Here is a 19,773-nt window from a genome sequence, read left to right as displayed (position 1 = left end):
GCTTTAAATAAGGATTTAGTGGACTGTATCTATAGAAATGTGTCATTTTAATCATCCGTAAGATCCTTTCCACAGGGATATTTTAGGTCTTTAATATCTTCTTACAGACCTATGAATTATTCAGATGATTTTTTTTTTTGTGGTTTAAGCCCTTACACCCCTTCTACCTTCTTATATAAGCTGTTTGTAATTGGCAAGACCTCAGAAACATAGGGAAGCAAGAAATTAACTTCGTTTTAAGACTAGGTAAAAAAAAAGATGGGAAGCATTCCCTTTGAATTTTCAGAGAAACCCATATATGTTCAGTCTGCAGAAAGCAAAATGCCAATTAAAGACCTACTGTAAAAGGCAGAGATCTATGCTCTGTGCATGGAGGCATAAGAAGCACTCAGTCAGGCTCCTTGTGGAAAGGAATTCATAGGGTGCATTGCTAGACCTGCCAGTTGTATGTTTACCTCTGTGTCATGGAGTCTTCAGGTGCTTGTACCTTCACGTGAAATTGTGTCTTGATTGCATGTGAGTAGATCTTTTTGGTGCTCTTACTGAAGCAATAATTCCATGGCTTGCATCATGGTTATAAGATGTTGTAAATGTTTTATATTATCCTAACTCACATTGCCTTTTAACCTCCATGTATGTATTTACATGATATAGCGTATGATAATAACCTGATTATTAATTAATATGTTTTTCCTAGAGTAAATTTTAAAGCTTATTTGTGTCAAAGCTATCTATAACATAAAGGCTTGTAGAAAATGGCATAAAAATTGTTTTTAAAAATCCTTGTGTGGCATTAGAGTATTAAAAAAAAAAGTCTTCACTAGAAAGCTTAGAAGTATCCGATTAAGTAACTACTGATGTTAAAAATAGGTGTATTATGAGTCTGTGTGTGAAAAACACAAATGGAAAATGTGCTAAGATAGTGAGTCATATGAGTTAAAAACGTTGCAGACTCAAGGTGATGTACCAAAATATAACAACAGAATGTGGGTACCAAAGGCAGCGGTCTCTTGTGAGCTGTTCTGCAGTGACTACAAGGTTAGTACCAAGCAAAGAGAGCTTTGTGAAGAAAAAGGGGATATCTTAATCTTCTGCTACAAAAGAAGAAGAAGAAGAAAAAAGAGTGGTACTGTGACTCTCCATGAACTGATGCAGATCAGCATGAAGAGAAACCAGCAGCATCAAGGGAAAGAACTGAACAGAGCAATGAAAGCACTGAGCAGAACAATGTACAAATTAATACCCATGAAATGCTTTGGAGGGCTACAGGACAAGAAACCAACTTGCAAGTTAATGAATAGGCGCTGATATATATGTTCTCTCTTGGGCAGAAGGATGGCAGTGGTAACTGCTCTTTTAAAAGGCTTGGAACATTTTAGTTTGAATCACTTATTGCTGGCCAGCTAGTCATTGATTAGGCTGACTGCAAAACACAGATTCCTCTTTTCATACCAGCTGTTTTCTCTGATTAGCGGGCTTTCATAGTTCACCAGTTACACAGACAAGTATCATAGTTAAAATTTCCAAATCAAGAGTTCTCATCAATCACCAACTAGGACTCAGCTCTTTTGAAGCCCTGGTCTTGATTTCTCAATTAGAGATTATATTTATTACATAGAAAGGAGAAAGGCTGACATCTTGAACTGTGCTTTGGCATATATCATGTTCATTCTCTCTGCTTTTGTAAAATGTTTGGGAAAGCTTTAATTCCATTATTCTTTAGTTCTGTCGTTGGGTTTTTTTAAATGTGAATGAGAAAAAACCTTTGTAATATATGTATTGGAAAAATACTTATAAAGCTGTTTCTGGACTTCTAAATGTAAACATGTATGAAGAGTCAACCCTGTGCTGACCATAACCTCATAGGCAATTATTAGTTACTAGTTATTATGGCAGCTAGTTATTAACAGTCCTGATTCCAAAAGAACTTGCTGGCATGTGTCTGATTAGAATACTGAACATGGCTTCAGTAGAGAGTCCTGGTAAATACCACAGTAGCAAGTGTGATTCTTCATATGTATAACCAAATACACTTGATTCCTGTAGTGAAGATAAAGTCATATTAATCTTTGGGCTTCATTATGCTGCAAAGAAGAAACTACTGCTAAGGAAATGGGATTTTGACTTAAGAATATCTATTTTTTTCTTTGTACTTTAGTAAAAAAAAAGTTACCTATTTTGCAGTGTGGATCAAGGTAAAGATTTCTTATCTACTCAGTTGTCTACTAACAATGAAGCAGAGAAAGAAGACATGATCTTTCTTGTTGTTACTGCAATTTCTACTATTTTGAGATTCAGTGTGCAGTTTGATTTTTCTTTCAATGGTTATTAATTATGTCAGAGAAGATGCATGTGGGGTTTTTTTCAATAGTGTTTTTGGGGAGGGAAGGGAGCAAGTGTATTGCATATACATCAAGTTTAACTTCAGGCTCTTTTGGAAGGTTTTGTTACTTAAGAAATAAATATCTTAAGAGCTTCCGAGTCCTGTTTGTAACTCTGCTATCAGTACATTCTTCTGAATCGATATTCATTGTGAAAGAATTCTTTATTTCATGGAGAGTGAATTTTTAGAAATAGAGTTGTCTGCTAGGCTCTACAAAAGCACATGGAACCTGACTCCAGGAACTTTTAAAAACACAATTTGGCATCCTAAATTCTGTTAAAAAAATGGCTTATGGCAACCTAACTCATGACCTCAGCAGCAGCAGCCTTGTTCAATTCATTTTTGAATTATGACTATGGCAAAGTGGCCACATAAGCCGTGTTGAACAAAGTGATGCAGTTTTAGCCAGGATTCTGTGCTCAGCTATCCTTTTATTTCTCCTTGTCTTTGCGTTGCCTGCATCTGAATTTAAAGGTACACCAGCCTTATTTCCTGTAGTACTCATTCTTGACACAGGTAATATCTATAATTACTGTAACTGAAAGAAGTACAAATTTTTTTTTTTTTAAGCCTTTATTATTCCTGGCTTTTTTTGGATTGATCTATTAGGTGAGATATGGTTTATATAGTTTGTTAGGTCTCAGTCCAGCACAGCACTAGGTGTATATGTAACTTTACAGGTGAAGATAGTCCTTTTCATCAGAGTTATTTGACTGAGGTGCATTCATGGTTTTATGTGATCACAGTTGTGCATGTATATTAGTTTAATGTGTTGTTAGGTCCATGTATCTTAACCAATGCTTCTAGTTTGATTTTTTTTTTTAGTAGTGTTGCTAATTTTACTCCATAGTACCTTATAAAGTACATCCTACATTGTACCTTATTTTTATTTGTGGAAAATTTCAAGAACAACAAAAAGACTGACTCAGTTCTTCATTTGTTCTGAATAGCATTGTTTAGTCAGCTATAAACCAGATGTTGTAGCTAGAAGCACAGAGGCCTAAGCAAGAATGCCAGAGAGAAAATAAAATAGAACTCATTATTTTAAAAAATGGTAAATGTTTCTGTGCCAAATGGCCACTTTACCCTGCATTGTTCTGCTAACCTTTGTCTTTCTACACTGCAAAAGGCTATTTAGCCTACACAGATAATTACCCCACAAGTGAAAACACTTGCTAGAGTTTTCTCTTTTGTGTGTGTATAGTGTGAGTATTCCAGACAATCTCAGAGAGAGAAAAAGTGTGTTTAAATGTGAAAGTGTGATTTCAGAACTACAATAATGAAGTACTTTGATAAAAATGTAGAACCCCAAACTAGTAATACTTTGCTTTGATACTGACAAAATTTAAGTGAGCAATGTTCTTATGATTGCCTTATTACTACTTGGTCTTCTGCTTTCAGCAGTATTCTCTGTCTGATATTATTTGAAGAAAACTTTAATTTTTATCAGCTGCTGGAGCTGAAAGAGGTAGAACCTCCCTGGCAGTGTGTATCTCCCTTGAAAACTCCACTTAGATGAAGCAGTTGTATTTTATGATTTCTTTTCATTTGCAATTGTTGACTTAATTTTTTTAAAAATTTTTAGGATATTTGAAGAGAGCGAACATCCATCTTTGCTAAATGAGAAACGTCAGCTGTATAAACCATTACATGTCCCATGCATTCCTCAGAATTTAGTCCGGCCTGTACAAAGTATTAAATTCTCAATGCAACAAACAGAGACAGGTGCAGTGTGTTTAGTGATCTTTCTGTGAGGGTTTTGGATTATTTTTGTGTAAATGAATGGAAACCATGATAACAAATCTAGTGAACTGCTCCTACTGTGATAGATGAAGTCAGGCTTTCAATGGAAGCTGGGTACTTACCTGTCTTTATGTTCTGAAAACCTTCTATGTCCAATTCCTTTCTTTTCTGTGCAATGAGTAAAGTAACGTGACAGGTATACCTGAGCATAGTGTCAGAAAAATCTGAAACATACTTTTAACACTGTTTGCATAAATACAGTAAATATTAACTGACTATTATTTGCAGTAAATTGATCTATACTTTCGTATTTTGTGATAATTTCCTTTTAGCTCTCTACTAACAGGAAAATTTATAAGCTTTGTTCCCAAGTTCAGTTGAACAATGCCATGCTTTGGATACTTAATCCTATTGACAATATTAAGTAATATTTGTTAATTCAGGGAGAGAAGAAAAAGAAAAACCTATGGAACTTTCAGTGGCCACTAGCAGTTCCTCCAGCCTTGCAGAAGATTTGTCACAGGTATGCAGCTCTCCCACTTGTGAAAACATAAGATTATATAATTGGTTTTTTAAGTGGTTGTTTAAATTTAAAACACTTAAAATATACCTAGTGCTATTATATCTTACATAAAATTTGTTAACACTGGAACCAGGACGCTAATCTTGGTGATCTGCTATTACTTGGTAATCATAATAAAAATCTTTCTTTGGTGCCATTTCTAATTCAACTGAAAATATGTATGTTCTTGCAAAGCACAACTGGTAGTCATAGTAGGCATTCTAATGCCAAACCTGAGGTGGACTGTCTATCCAATTAATTTTGTGTAATAGTTTTTAAAATTTAGAATAACCTTTGTAGATTCACTTGGTTGAATGTAGCAAATTTTTTGAATTCTAAAGGAGGAACATAGTCTTCTATTACTGATTATTCATCAGTCATCTACTGCATAATGAAGGATTTCATAAAAGACTAAATGTGCAGGATGCTATACAGGACTGCCTACAGTTAACAGCTCAGTTCTGAAGTTTAACCAGAGACAAAAATCTGGGCTGAGAGGAGTAAAAGCACAAGCAGCGTTGCTTTGTACGCTTGAGAAGTGGCAGAAGAAGAAGCCTTCATAAGATAAGACAACATGAAGGGCAATGGCTACACTGAGTGGAACAAGACCAGGAGAATTTCAAGCAGTTCTGATTTGTGACTGTCTGAGGGAGTTGAACATGATGGGGATGATGGAAAGGCTGTTGCCAGGGTAATCCAGAGATGAGGATGGGATTCTGGGATCTAGAATTGCACTTAGAGAATAGTGGGAAGCAGTAAGTCAAGGTTAAGGGAACTTTAAGAAAGGGTGATGGCAACAAGGGAAAGAAGATGGAGTCTGAGGAAAAATAAAAATATTGGAAGAAAGGAGGTTGCTATGCTTCAGAAAAGGAGTGCTGTAAACTATAGGAGTTGGGTGGCAGACAGATTCTATATAGCCAGTCCTTTTGTCCCCCACCCAGAATTGAATTCAGTTTGATACATTTTGCAAATTAAAACCAAACTAGAACTAGCAGCAACCTGTGAAGTAATGTGTTATCTGGTGCTGAGGCATAGATTCCTAGTGCCACTCTGCCCTTAAGGCACAAATACATGCTACATACGCATAACAGTTAAGGCTTCTGATCTGATGAAAATCTGTGAGGTGGGAGTATTTCCATGTTTACTGCAGTTTTTCAGTCCACACAGGAGACTTATTCACTGATGACATATTCACTCACTGTGGCCTTTGGAGGTGGAGACAGGCTTGGTTCCAGCCTTTTCTGTGTTGTCAAGCCGGAGCAACCTGGCTGCAGTAGTAGAAAACCTGGATAAAGTTTGTAAATTATGTAATGTTATTTGTACAACAGAAAAGTTAATTATTCACCTCTAGTCATCAATGCTGTGAAGGAGACTTTATAAAATATTTTAGAAGTTGTTTTGGGTATCATGCTGTTAAAATGTAGGTAAAGCAAAGGTAGGCAAAAAAGTTTTCATGTTGCCTGATCCCTGAAGAGAGGTTAAAAGAACAGATTGCCACAGTCTAAGGAGAAATCAGAGTGATATCGTTGAGGCGACAATTTCATAGGCTGCCTCATTTGAATTTTTTGCTATCTTTTAGATGGTTATTGACACTACAGGGACCAATAACCCGCAAATTGCCCAAGTTCCATCAATAGCAAGCTTACCAAACCAAATGCAACTCAGGTAACTTTTCTTGAATAAAGTAGTTGCCATTCTTGAGATGAAGGTTTATGTAAACAATCCATATTCAGACAAACAGTAATTTTTGTCTTTTAGACTGGTAATTCCTCCAAAGCAGACAACTTCTAATCAACAGTCTGAGAGTGAAAATGCAGTAATAGGTAAAGTACCACTGTCATTTTTTTGATAGAATGTGCAGTTACTGTATGCTGGATCACATAATTATAAAAGAGAAAATTCTAGGGGTCAGATTTTAATTCTGGTATCAAGTGGGCCACCATTTGTATTCCTTTTCCACCTTGATTATTTAGTTAAAACTTTCAGTATAGCAGACAGGCAGAGTCCTAATTTAAATAGAGACTGAACTGCTTAGTAACGTGGGATTCAGTCTGCACTGACCATTGCTAATGAAAGGAACCTTCCAGCATCTCTTGTAAATTCATGCTCTAGTCTCAAATTACTTGGGTAAAACAAAATCCAGTCTAAAAACCTGCCCAGGAGGCATGAGAAAATGCAAAGAAAAGGGATATAATAAACTCAGTAATTTAGGAATCTTGAGGCATCAGATCAAGATTATTAAAAAAGAAAATTAACTTGAGAAATACATACAGAATGCTTACAGAAACGAGTGGGTAGTTACAAATACACGTATAGTTTTTCAAATCACAAGGTGCTGAGCTTCCATTGAAATATATTTTTTCTAATTGTACTGCCAATTTAGATGCATGTCAAAAATTATAGTCTATTTTTTTTCTATAAATAGGATCCTAATTATGTGTCCTGAAACACAGGATCTGAACCCACAGTGCCCGAAATGTTGCATGGTTTGAAGCTTAGAGGAGAAAGTCTGATAACATTCTTCTCATTTCTCATCCTGGCTTTTGCTCAGTTCTTGAAGATGCACTTCATCATTGTCATATGGATGTGCTTTTTATATTGTTTCCACCTGGATTCTCTTGACTGGTATTAGCGGGCTCAGAGGGTAATAGCTGGATTAGACAAACATAGCACTCTCAGGGAACAGTACCTAGGTTTGAAGAATGCACCAAACCATATGAAGCAGCCTAAGCGTTGCTTTAACAGTCGCGTGTAAGTGGCAGAATGAGAGGGTTATGGACATAGCCACAAAGTGGGTTATTATGAAAACTACAGGAAGAACACTTCCTTACCCATAGGAATGCCAAGCTAGTAAACCTTTTTCAAGGATTCTTTCCCATAACATAATTTTATCCGTTTAAAATGCTGTTATAATACAAGCAGTGCTGTCTTTTTTGTATAGCAAACCAAGAGGCCAAATGTGTTGATAAAGAAGCAGAAGATGAGCCGAAGGATTCTTCAAATTTACAAGTAAGCAAAGCATTTCTTATGTCATAAGTAATTATTTTATTTAGAATAGTCAAAGTATCTTGACATATTTGAATCTATTGGCAAGAGGTAAGTCTCAGAAATTGGCAAAGTGACTCATTATAAGGCACCCAACAAGTGAGAAGCCAATCAGAGAAGCCTTCTGATTACTAATCTAGTGATCATTGCTCTTGATCATGTCAGTGTTCTGTGGGTTTTTATGCTACCTTAACCACAGGCTAATTAGGGTGACTATCCTATGCACATCATAGTTTTTGTATAAATTGGTGCATATCATTTTCATCAGTGTGAGCTGATGAAACATTTCAAAAAAATGTTTGCATTTAAAACTCATTTCTCCCACAAAACTATAGTAAATAGGCTCTGTGCTGGCCACAGAGTCTGTATGGCTCCATTGGCACTGCTTTTACTAGCTGTGCCAGAATGTGAGATCATGCTGTAATATTCAAGCCAGTTGTGTGTACAGCTTGCACATATAGGTGATACCAAGACATGGTTTAACACCGGCCAGCAGCTAAGCACCACACCGCCACTTGCTCACTCCCCCCACAGTGGGATGGGGAAGCGAATCAGAAGGGTAAAAGTGCAAAAACTTGTGGGTTGAGATAGACACAGTTTAATAGGTATAGCAAAAGCTGTGCATGGTAGCAAAACAAAATAAGGAATTCATTCACTACGTCCCATCTACAGGCAGTTGTTTAGCCATTTCCAGGAATGTAGGGCTCCATCATATGCAACAGTTACTTGGGAAGACACATGCCAGAACTCCAGACATCCCTCCCTTCTTCCTTGTTTCCCACAGCTTTTATTGCTGAGCACGACATCATATGATATGGAATACCATTTTGGTCAGTTGGGGTCAGCTGTCCCAGCTGTGTCCCCTCCCAAATTCTGGTGCACCCCCAACCCGCTAACTGGTGGGGCAGCACGAGAAGCAGAAAAGGCCTTGACGCTGAGTGAGCACTGCTCAGCAATAACTAAAAGATCCTGTGTTATCAACGCTGTTTTCATCACAAATCCAAAACATAGCCTTGTACACGCTATGAACTCTCAGCCAAAACCAGTACACAAGGTCAAGTTTGAGACTCTCCTCATCTTCTGGTTGGCTCCCTACAGGCTGACGCCTGCAGGCAGCTGGTGGAGAAGAATGTCTTTAAAAGAATATTGAGTCTGGTGGAAATTGCTCCACAGAATCCAAGTGTACATTCTCATTTAACATTTTCTGAGGAAGAGGAAATATCTCAGTCAACTGAAATGTATTCTGATGGTGATGTTCCTTTATTTCACTAGGTAGTATCAAGAGGATTCCAGTGTGACTTTCAGCATTACGCTAAGACATACTTTAGAGTGAGATAGTTCTTTTATTCAAAATCAGTGTTTTCAGTCAGTTCACGAGTTTATTTTTTGAATGAAAATTTTCATACATAGTTTCATTCACAGTAAGTCCATTTTAAATTAGATAAATTAAAGTTACAGTTTTAAGCATGGTGAATATGTCACTGTGAGCATTTTATTAAAATCCTTTTATTTTTCATGAGAATAAAAATAACTAACTAACCCTAAAACATATAATGAATATATTTATAGGTAAATGGACTAATGATATTTTTTGAAATTTTTATGTCATAAACATTATTGTATATTTCTTTTTAATAGGACATGCAAACATGTTTTAAGTCAAATGAAGATAATTCTGACACAGCAGAAGAAAGTGCAGAACATTTTCTAAGAGCACCTGAAACACCTGAGTTTGTAGGAACGCCTGACTCAAAGGGGAAGAAAACCCAGTTCTCTAAAACACCTCCATTTGACTTGTATGATTTCAGCTTTTATTTTGATTTTGAGCAAAGTTGTATTGATGTTTATTGTGTAAGCATTTCCACTGTTTTTGAAAGATACTATAGAAGGACTTCTCTAGAAAGCTATTCTGACAATACTAAATTTTTTTTCTGAGTTATGCTAGGTAATTTATTAGATTTTCTTCTTAGAGTGCCATTTCCACTTGAAGCCATTTTGAAGAAGGGAGACTCTGCTGAGAAATATATGAGACACAGGTTCTTTGTAGCTCCTTTGCTAAAATGGTTGTCTTTTCCTGCAGCAATATTTGTTACACCAATTTCTATCTTTAAACATTTTTTTGGTAAAAGGGTAGGGAATTGGTAAGAACACCACCTCACTTTGCTTTAAAGAGTTGTGTTACCCATTCTGTGTTGCAAGAAGCAATTATTAATGGAAGCTGTGGGAATCTAAAAAAGTGACAAAACAGAAAAAGAAAAAAGAGAACAAAAAAGCCATCTACGCTACTTTTAAAAAAACTATTAATGTAGTTTCTTCCTTTCTGTCTTTACAGCATTCGCAATTTAGGTTGTGAAGAAGGAACGTCAAAATCTCCAGCTTTCTTTTCTCTCATGAACTTCTCTCAGAAGTCACCTGGCTTTAATTTATTTGATTCTTCTGTGTTTGGGACAGAAAATTCATCTGACGAGGTAAAAATGAGTACTTGAGAATATTAAATTTTCACAAAGCAAAATATGCTAAGAAAGCAGCATTGACAGTGAGTAGGTTTTTTCAGACTGGTTATGTTTGTAGCAAATAATTTTTTACTAGCTTGCTTAGTTTTACACCTGATCTCCTTTGAAAACACTTATCTCCTTTCCTGGTCATCCCTCTATGGTGACCAAGTGTGAATCTTTCCCATATGGGCAAGATTGGATCTTGTGCAAATAAACAGGTGGCTAGATGCACAAAAAGGCTTCTGGTTCAGCATTGCAATGCAAAACCGTAGGTACCCTAGCAGAATTCACAACTCACATGTCTATCCTGTGTGGTTTCGTCTTGCTGAAGTGGGGAATCAGGTATTTAAAATTTTATTTTTTCCCCTCCATTTTTCACAAAATGCAGAACACTGAGAAAAGAAAGGAAGGACTATCTATCAGGAATACTGAAGAGCAAATATTGATTAGCTGTACTTAAATGGAGGAGATACGCAGGCAACTAATTGGAACAGGGAGTGGAATCTGGGTCTTCCTTTTCCTTTGCAGGTTCCCTAACTACAGTGCTCTAGAGTAATTTTTACTTGCCTGGGATAATAGATAGATAAACAGGTATTCAGGATGAATGTGTGTCAGTTCACAGTGCAGTGGTTAGGTATCACTCCCTGGCAATGTAGATTCAAACCCTGTTATGCAAAGGAGGGATTTGAACCCAGATATCTCCTATTTCAGTGGGTGTGCTCAGTCTTGAGGTTACTAGATAAAAGCTGAAGGAGGGAAGAGGGAAAACACCATTTTATTTTGTATTTGGCAAGATATGTGTTGTTGATACCTCCTAGCATCAGCTGTGTGTAGGAGAGAATAGATTGGTGAGCAGTTTGTGAATTGTTTAGGAATGAGGTAGGTATTAAGGCACCTAGTGCTGTTAGAACCCATGTTATTTTGTGCCTGCTGAGTGGCAGAAACCAAGAATTTACCAGCCTCTAGTAGTCATGTGGGATTCTCTGAAGTTAGAGGGGAGTTTTGAAGGTCTTCATTTGGCCTTAGGCTAGATTTATAATAGATAGCTAAGAACTCTTCTCAAGAGTGATGAGTAGTTATTCTGCTACTCTTTCTGGCAATATCAGGTCCTACTCAGTAGGCAGTAATTATGTTGTTGTTTAGAGGTTTTCTAAACTGTCACAGGATTAAATAATTTTGAATCTTTTCAGTTTAAAAAACAGCAGGAAGCCAGATCAGGTTTTGGTCTGTTCTCAATCTGATGTTTTCTCCCTGAAGAGAGGAGGGAGTGTATTTGCAGATGTAAGCCAATATTATGAAACCTATCTCATCAAAGAGTTTACCTTGCGACTTTAGGGACCAATATATACATTTAAATGCAGATTTTGTGAAGGCTGCCAGCATTCACTGGGATAATGTCTTTCTCACCAAAAGCAAATGAACTAATTACATATCAGCATTAGAGCTTATCTTTTGTCTTTCTCATTCATTAAATAAAATGACTGTTTATATTTCAGACAGATGAAAGTTTTTCTGTGGGAAACTTGAACCCTCTGTCCCCAAACAAAGATATTGGTAAGTCTGAATCCCAGATGTACTTGTCTGGGTACTTGTATACCATCTGTCTTCTACTTGTGCTTATGTGCCCTCAGTAAGTTTGCAGATGACACCAAGTTGGGCGGGAGTGTCGATCTGCTCGAGGGTAGGAAGGCTCTACAGAGGGACCTGGACACACTGGACCGATGGGCCGAGGCCAAGTGTATGAGGTTCAACAAGGCCAAGTGCTGGGTCCTGCACTTGAGTCACAACAACCCCATGCAACGCCACAGGCTTGGGGAAGAGTGGCTGGAAAGCTGCCTGGCTGAAAAGGACCTGGGGGTGTTGGTAGACAGCTGGGTGAACATGAGCCAGCAGTGTGCCCAGGTGGCCAAGAAGGCCAACAGCATCCTGGCTTGTATCAGGAATAGTGTGGCCAGCAGGAGCAGGGAGGTGATTGTCCCCCTGTACTCAGCACTGGTGAGGCCACACCTGGAATACTGTGTCCAGTTTTGGGTGCCTCACTACAGGAAAGTCATTGAGGTGCTGGAGCGTGTTCAGAGAAGGGCAGCGAAGCTGGTGAAGGGTCTGGAGCACAGGCCTTCTGAGGAGCGGCTGAGGGAACTGGGATTGTTTAGCCTACAGAAGAGGAGGCTGAGGGGAGACCTTATTGCTCTCTACAACTACCTGAAAGGAGGTTGTAGTGAGGTGGGTGTTGGTCTCTTCTCCCAAGTAGATAATGATAGGACAAGAGGAAATGGGCTCAAGCTGTGCGAGGGGAGGTTTAGATTGGCTATTAGGAAAAACTTCTCCACAGAAAGGGTGGTCAAGCATTGGAACAGGCTGCCCAGAGAGGTGGTGGAGTCACCATCCGTGGAAGAGTTCAGAAAATGTGTAGACGTGGCACTTTGGGACATGGTTTAGTGGGCATGGTGGTGTTGGGTTGATGGTTGGACTGATGATCTTAGAGATTCTTTCCAACCTTAATGATTCCTAGTTTTTACTTTCATTAAAAAATAATCCAGCCACCAAGCCAGGAAACATGAATTTGCTACTCTACCCTTAATTGGTTTAGTGGTGGACTTGGTAGTGTTAGGTTAATGGTTGGACTGGGTGATCTTAAAGGTCTTTTCCAACCTAAACGATTCTATGATTCTATGACTATATGACTGACAAGCTCATGATCCTGCTTAACAGGGCACCTTTGGTTGTCTAAAAGGATGTAACATTGTGGATGTAACAGTGGTTTATTGTGTTCATTTGTGTTTGGACTAGCTTAAATCTTTCTCTGAATGTTTGACTTCAAATGTATGAGATATCATGAAAAAAAAGGTATGAGAAAGAAAGAAATATGGCTAGTGTTAGGTGGGTTTGTAGCAAACTTGAGAGGAGCTGCAAGGGAGAAGAAAAATTTAAGTGCCAAAGCTTTTTCGCGGATAAAAAGAACAGTTCTTGTAATGTAAAAATCTATAGTACTTGGTAAATACTTCTTTTTCACTTAAGGCTACCAGCTTAGTTTTGAAAAGAGTACATCTGTTGGGTTTTTTCCTCCCTCACATAAATGAAGATGAAGTTTCCATTTGCTTAAAGAAATCTCGATAGTAAACTGACTTCCATCAGTTTAAACCATTGGAGGTACACAATGTAAAAATAGCACAAGTTAGAGGGAGGAGAATCAGACTTAATAAACAATATTTTCCATTCATACTAAGCGAGCCTCACACATGTACACATTCTGTGTGAAAACCTGGCTTTACTGAAATGAAAGGTGAATTTTTTGTGATATCAATAGGATCAAAACTTACTCTTGATCGCACACTGTTCTGAAGGGAACTGTAATTTTTTTTTTGAGGTGCTGCAAGTGCAAGGATACTTTTTTGGTGGATGAATGTAAGGTTGTATGCATACGTAACTGTTGTAAAGAAAAGCGTATGAATTTTTTGTAACTAAATATAAATCTCAGGTCTTTTTCTGTCGTCGCTTTGTTTCTCCAATATTTCAGTGGTTGATCACATTGTTCTTTAGAGAAGAAAGCATCTGCAAAAATATATCAGTTTACAAAAACCTCTGCTGCTTAGTATTCAAAATATTTCACCCAGTATATCATACAGAAGTGTTTTGTTGTTCTAAGTCATTGAAGTACTTCACACTTCATTCTGTGTAGATTCTAATAATGCCCTCCTTGAAGTACCATTTCTAGTGCAGAAATAAACACACAACTGTAGGCTGATACTCAGCGGGATATTGGGAGTACAATATTGTTAAAGAAACATGTTATGCTGAATGCAGTATTCTTTCAGTAAGATTTAATCTAATAATAAATATAATTTGTATTCCATATAGGAAGCTTGTTTGGGAAATCAGAAAGTAAGGATGTATTTGCCTTTCCCTTCGCCTCGGAATCGACTTCTCATGCATTTGGAGATGGAAAAGATGACTTTAGTTTTCCATTTGCATTTGGACAGGATCAGAGATCATCACAGTCTCCTTCTGTGAAAGGTTTTCATTCTTCCTTACAAAACACAAAGCCATTTACATTCTTTTGAATACCTTTGACTTCCTTTTAAATTCTTTTCCTACTTAGCCTTGATAAATGTTTTCAGTTTTTTAAGTTAAAGTACAAAGCATTTAATCTTCTCCTTTCATTTCATGTAAGAATACGTTATTGCAATTGCTGCAAGAGCATGTGTATGTTTCTCAAGCACACATGCTTTGAGATGCAGCTTTTATTTTTATTTATTTTCTAAATATGTTGTTTTCATAAAATGTTATGATACGCTTTTGCTAAATTGGAACTTAGAAGCAGCAGAAGTATCATTTTACAGTAGTGTTGAATTAATTCAATATCTGTGAGAGAGCATCTAAATTTCTATATGAGTGTTTTCAGCCTCTGATATCAACTAAGTAACTTGTATAGAAAGTGTTAGTAAGAATAACTGTTTATTGTACTAATAAAAGCTGAATTTGAGTTAAAGACAATGTTCTTAAATTAGCTGTTATACACAGAATATTTATAAATTTTTGAAATAAACATTTTTGTTAATTTTATGTATAGTTTTGTAGGTATTTCTTAATATCTAATGTGAAATAATGTTGCAATTATAATACCATTTCAACTTCTTTCTAACATGAAACACTGGAAGCAAGTTCCTTCTTCTTTATCTAGTATCTTTCAAAAAAAGGTGCAAAAGCAGACAGTTCCCAAAGTCTAACTGTGGTCAGTACTAGTAGAGCCACCAGTTCTCCAAAAATGGCTTTCCTTATGGAATGGCTGGCTGTGAAGACAGTATCAGGGTTACTCAGCAAGGAATGATGACTGTTCTGAGCCACCACAGCACTGTGCCCTGTGAATCCCTCAGAACCAGCTTCTCTAGAACCAGCAGTCTCACATTTATGGCCTTTGGAGGAAATACCAGCTCACTTTTGAGGTTGTTTTTTTTCTGTTACATGTGAAACATAGGTTACTAATTTTTGAAACCTCTTAGGAATTTAGGGGAAATTGGGTTTCTCAGGCACTTACCAGGAAGTAAACACTGCCTGACAGCAGGCAAGCAAAATGCCAAAATGGAAGCAGAGCAAATAAAGAGGAGACCATATCATTCAGCAGACTTCACAGAAGATGCTACGAATGCACAAACTAGTCAGAAGGGCACATAGACTAAGTGGAACGGGTTGGCAAAAAGCATCCTGCCAGTATTGTCTGCACAGTCTGCCAATGAAATGTCAACAAAGTCCGAAGAGGAATAGAGTCCCCTTCCCTCTGCTGACCTGCAAAGCCCTAAATGACCAAAAGCTGTATTATCTATGCCACTACTTCTTTTATGCCAAACTCTAAATGCCTTAGGACTACTTTTGTGCAGCCTAGCTTCTCCTTAAGTATTTGTGCCTAGAGATTTGTGAAAGTTGGATTTTTTTCTTTTTTTTTTTCTTTTTTTTTTACCAGAGAGGCATTCAGGAAGTTTTAGTGAAGTGCTGCTGAGATGCAGCTAATAAGTGAGACACATGGATTTGGTGGACTTTATGCTCTCCGAATGTGGGTTTCCATGTTAATCTATTTTAAACAGCTTTTCTAAACTACTGCATACCTCTCAATCTGAAAAACATAAGCTAGAGGCAAGTTTGAGAGCCTAGCTACGTTACTTGGGGTAGCGTTTTAGGGTACGCTACTAGCAGATATTCTGAGATCATTTAGAAAGCTGGAAAGTACAAATTTGGTTGCTCAGTTATTCTAGAACTGAAGCTTGCTTTCCTGTCTTCAGATGCATTCTGTCATCCATGACTCTGACGTTACAGTCCCATAGTCAAGGCTGCTGGCTAAAGGGAGAAACCATAGTTCTAGGTCTTGCTGGATGTTTACTTACACAAATTGGATAGGTTGATTAATAACATAAAAGAGAAAGCTACTTCAGAAAAGGCAAGCACTCAGTATTTGGGATACTTTCCTGAGATCTAGAGCATGAACTGCTTATAAACATGCGCTGCGATTTTTCATTAGTATCTGTCAAATTCTGCCTAAAATTCTGCCCTTGTTACTATGCCTATAAAAATCAATAGCAGTCATGTTGCTGGGTTGCTGAGACTAGCATGTGTAACACTGACCAATGTGATTTTGTTTTGTCCTTTACATACCCACCTAATTATGTCCATCTCTGGTCTGGAAGTGTAGACAGAGATCCTCTTGTCAATATAGCAGGGCTGCTTGAGAGCAAACTGCTATTTGCTCATTATCACTTGTTATTTGCAGTTATTGCCCTGTGGTGCAGATACAGTAAATGGACTGTGTGCTAGTTCCTCATTCCTCAATGCAGAGTCAGTAAATTTAATTTGTATCACTGTTGAAAATGTGGAAAGCTAACTTAGCTGACTCTGGACTCCAGTAGATGAGGAACAGGTATCACACACACAACTACAACTTAACTATAGACCAGTAACCTCCAGCAGTGGGATAGCAATGGCAGGTGGGAGCTGTAATCTCCTAAGAGCAGTGCAGCTGGCTGCAAAGTGGTAATATGGTTATACTGGGTACTTCTACTGTGACTCCTTGGAGGTGGGGGTTGCCTTTTTGTTCTGTCCTTGTATTGCGCATAGTAATATAGAATTCAGGTTCACAACTGAGCCCAAAGGTAATAACAATAAAAAACCCTCTCTTAAATAAACAGAGCAGGGATTTGACTTTGAATCTTAGATGAGTATCCTAACCAGAAGGCAAATGTTTATTTAGGGCCCTGATATCTTTGCTGTTCCATTTAAGTTTTTAATGATGTTTTTGACATAATACTATTTAACTTGAAAATTCCTTGTAAAAGGTAGTGTACCACTCAGCATTAGGTCAGTGCTGGTTGAATACCTTATGTCACCAAAACGTTAGGAAATATGACATTTGAATAAATCAATTTTTGAATTTGTTGAGTACAGTTTTTGAACAGTGAAGAATAAAATTTACACTCTTACCTGCTGCTGCTGGGAGGAAGACACTGATGCCTCAGTTTTCTTTCTTCCAGAGAAATAATATCTATATGGAGATATCATTTTTCTGATCAGAAATAACACAAAGAGCATTTCTCCACATTTGCCTTGTTATGCAAAGTGATCTTCCAGTAAAAAAAAATCATTATAATTTGTAAGGTGATATAACACTTTGACTGGAGCCCTATCTACTGTTAATTTTACTGATGCATAAATGTAAAACATGCTCATAAACAGTCCAGGATATTTGGCTAACAAATAAGCAGCAGCTGAACAGGTTTGATGCTAAAAAGATGATTTAGAAACTAGGAGGTAAAGACTAATGGAATGACTTCCAGCAGTTGTGGGATATAGCATTTATTTTAACGTAATGCTGTTTTATGGCTTCAAGCACCACCTTTGGTAGAAAATTAGACATTCATCAAACTGTTGCCGCTCAAAAATCAGGTTTCCAGTTAAGAGCAATTTATTCATTTTCCATAGCTTCAGCCTAAGTCTATCAATATAAAGCATATATGCACAGCATAATATTCTTTAGGACAAATTTCATTGTGCTGTTATATATAATGCTTAAAGTGATAAAAACAGAAGAGTTCCTTAATTTTCTGTCAGAAAAACTGTTCAGTGTTGAAGTATGAATGGGGCATGTGATAGTGGTAAAACTGGTTCTTTACCATGTTAAATTTTCAATTATAACATTGTGTGAATACTTTGAGGAAAAAAAATATGTATATAGCATTACACTGTAGACTCATCTCATATAATTGATCACTTATTTTATGTGTAACATAGCAAGAGCAACCAGAATTCTGGGTTGGAAAAATTGCAGTGATATAAGTGGTACAAACCTGAGTTACAACCCCCAGTGTTCATTAGAGAACATTAAGTGCGAGTAGTGGCTCTATTTCTAGCTCCCTGTTAAGATTAATAGTAGGATGCAAAAAAGATCACCTGGATCTTTAAACATCAAACAATTAATTAAAACCCTGGTTTCAGTTGCAACTGTTTACAGTCTGAGTTGCAGTCTTTCCACACAATTCAAGAAAATTACTGCACTGAACCCCATTGAAATTTTGTATAGGGTCCAAACAAGGCAGGCAACCATGTACAAAGGAAGAATTTCTATTTCATTTTTCATTTCAAGACTATGAACATAAGTAAAACTTAATGTTGGAAGTAAAGGGTCATCACTGCATATGTGTGGGTAAATGCAAACTTTGGGGGCAGGGGTAGAAGAATCATTGCATTGTAAGAAAACAATTTTATGCTATAGCATTAATACACTTAAGCATTTCAAGGAAATAAGCTTTAAGTGCTACTTAGTGTAACAGATTGGAATGTGTAGACTTACAGTATTAGATGGCAGTAATCTCCCCAGCGCAAGGCTGATTGCCTGGGTAGCAAAAGTTGGCTAATCCTTTTCAGCCAATGGCATAAAACAAGGATTAGTTTTTCATTTACTGCAACTGAGTGGGTCATTAGGATCCAAAGACACTAATGAGCCTGAACAGGCAATTGGATTCTGGTTTCAAAGTTATGGGCTAGTTTAAAAGGAGATGGTCGTGTCTTTTCATGATTTAAAACATGATGTTTCAGTGACCTTTTTCCTGAAAAAAAACGAATGAAGGATATAAGCATGGAACACAAACCTGGAATGTTGACTTTTTCTCTTGGAACTTGAGTTGTTGCCAGATTCGTTGCCTTAGAGGCTGAATGGCTCATTTAGAAATATCTCTGTTGCCTTGCTTTTATGTTCTGCTCTTGATGTCTCCAGAGTTGACACAAGTCACATGCAATCAAGTCTGTACTCCTGGTGGACAGGCACTGTCCTAATATTCTCTGACTCACACCCAGGTTGTTTGCAGCTCAGCAGTTCTGCTTCCAGACACATCACTTTGTGTTCTGATGCTGACATCTTGCTGAGAAATTGCCTCTTGGCACGTTGTTGCTTGAATCCTGTACCTTGCTTGATTTGATGTGAAGATGATGCTCTTTTTAGCACTTGCAACACGTTACCTTTGGAAAGGTAAATTCCCTCCCACTCCCAGCTACATTCCCGATTTTCTTCTTTTCAGTAATCACTTGAATTCAGCAATAATAGGGAGCTTGTATGTGGTTTCATTCAAATCAAAAGATGCTGCCAAAAGGGTATAAAAGAAAATATCGAAAGATGGACATTTCCATGTTAATAGAAAGTTTAAACATATAGAAAAGGCAAATATTTTGACTGTTACGATTCCCCAGGAGAAATAATGTCAAATGTTTTAATAACGTGACCTTATTTTCTGTATTGTACCACAGTCCACAAAGCAGCCACAAAATTATTTCACACAGCACAGGACTTGCTCCATAATCCTTTGAGGCTTGAGCTGGGGAAAATCAGGGAAAGAAGTACAGGCCTAAGTAAAAAAAAAAAAAAAAAAAAAAAAGTTCTTGCTAGTGGGGAACCAGCTGTTATGACTGGTGGGAAGCTTGGTAGCTGACAGTCCATGAAGCTTGGTCGTTGACAGTCCATACTGAAACTCTCTTTGGAGCTTGCAGTTCTTATCTGCTCCCTTCTGCTG

The 19,773-nt window shown here is 37.4% G+C and overlaps 1 protein-coding gene across 1 annotated transcript in view; it reads left to right on the top strand.

Annotated features, from left to right (window-relative positions):
- The window catches only part of C6H14orf39 (chromosome 6 C14orf39 homolog), a 32,655-nt gene extending 18,366 nt beyond the window's left edge, over positions 1-14,289 (top strand). The window contains exons 9-17 of the mRNA XM_075713300.1: positions 3,969-4,108; positions 4,570-4,649; positions 6,268-6,353; positions 6,447-6,511; positions 7,630-7,697; positions 9,372-9,529; positions 10,066-10,201; positions 11,725-11,782; positions 14,087-14,289. Of these exons, the coding sequence (XP_075569415.1) occupies positions 3,969-4,108; positions 4,570-4,649; positions 6,268-6,353; positions 6,447-6,511; positions 7,630-7,697; positions 9,372-9,529; positions 10,066-10,201; positions 11,725-11,782; positions 14,087-14,289 (994 nt within the window). The remainder of the gene's footprint in view (positions 1-3,968; positions 4,109-4,569; positions 4,650-6,267; positions 6,354-6,446; positions 6,512-7,629; positions 7,698-9,371; positions 9,530-10,065; positions 10,202-11,724; positions 11,783-14,086) is intronic.
- The last annotated feature ends 5,484 nt before the right edge of the window (positions 14,290-19,773 follow it).

Source organism: Pelecanus crispus, chromosome 6 (genome assembly GCF_030463565.1).
Source record: "Pelecanus crispus isolate bPelCri1 chromosome 6, bPelCri1.pri, whole genome shotgun sequence".
Classification (NCBI taxonomy): Eukaryota; Metazoa; Chordata; class Aves; order Pelecaniformes; family Pelecanidae; genus Pelecanus; species Pelecanus crispus.
The sequence above is the reverse complement of the archived record's forward strand: the minus strand, read 5'-3'. Positions and strand labels throughout refer to the sequence as shown.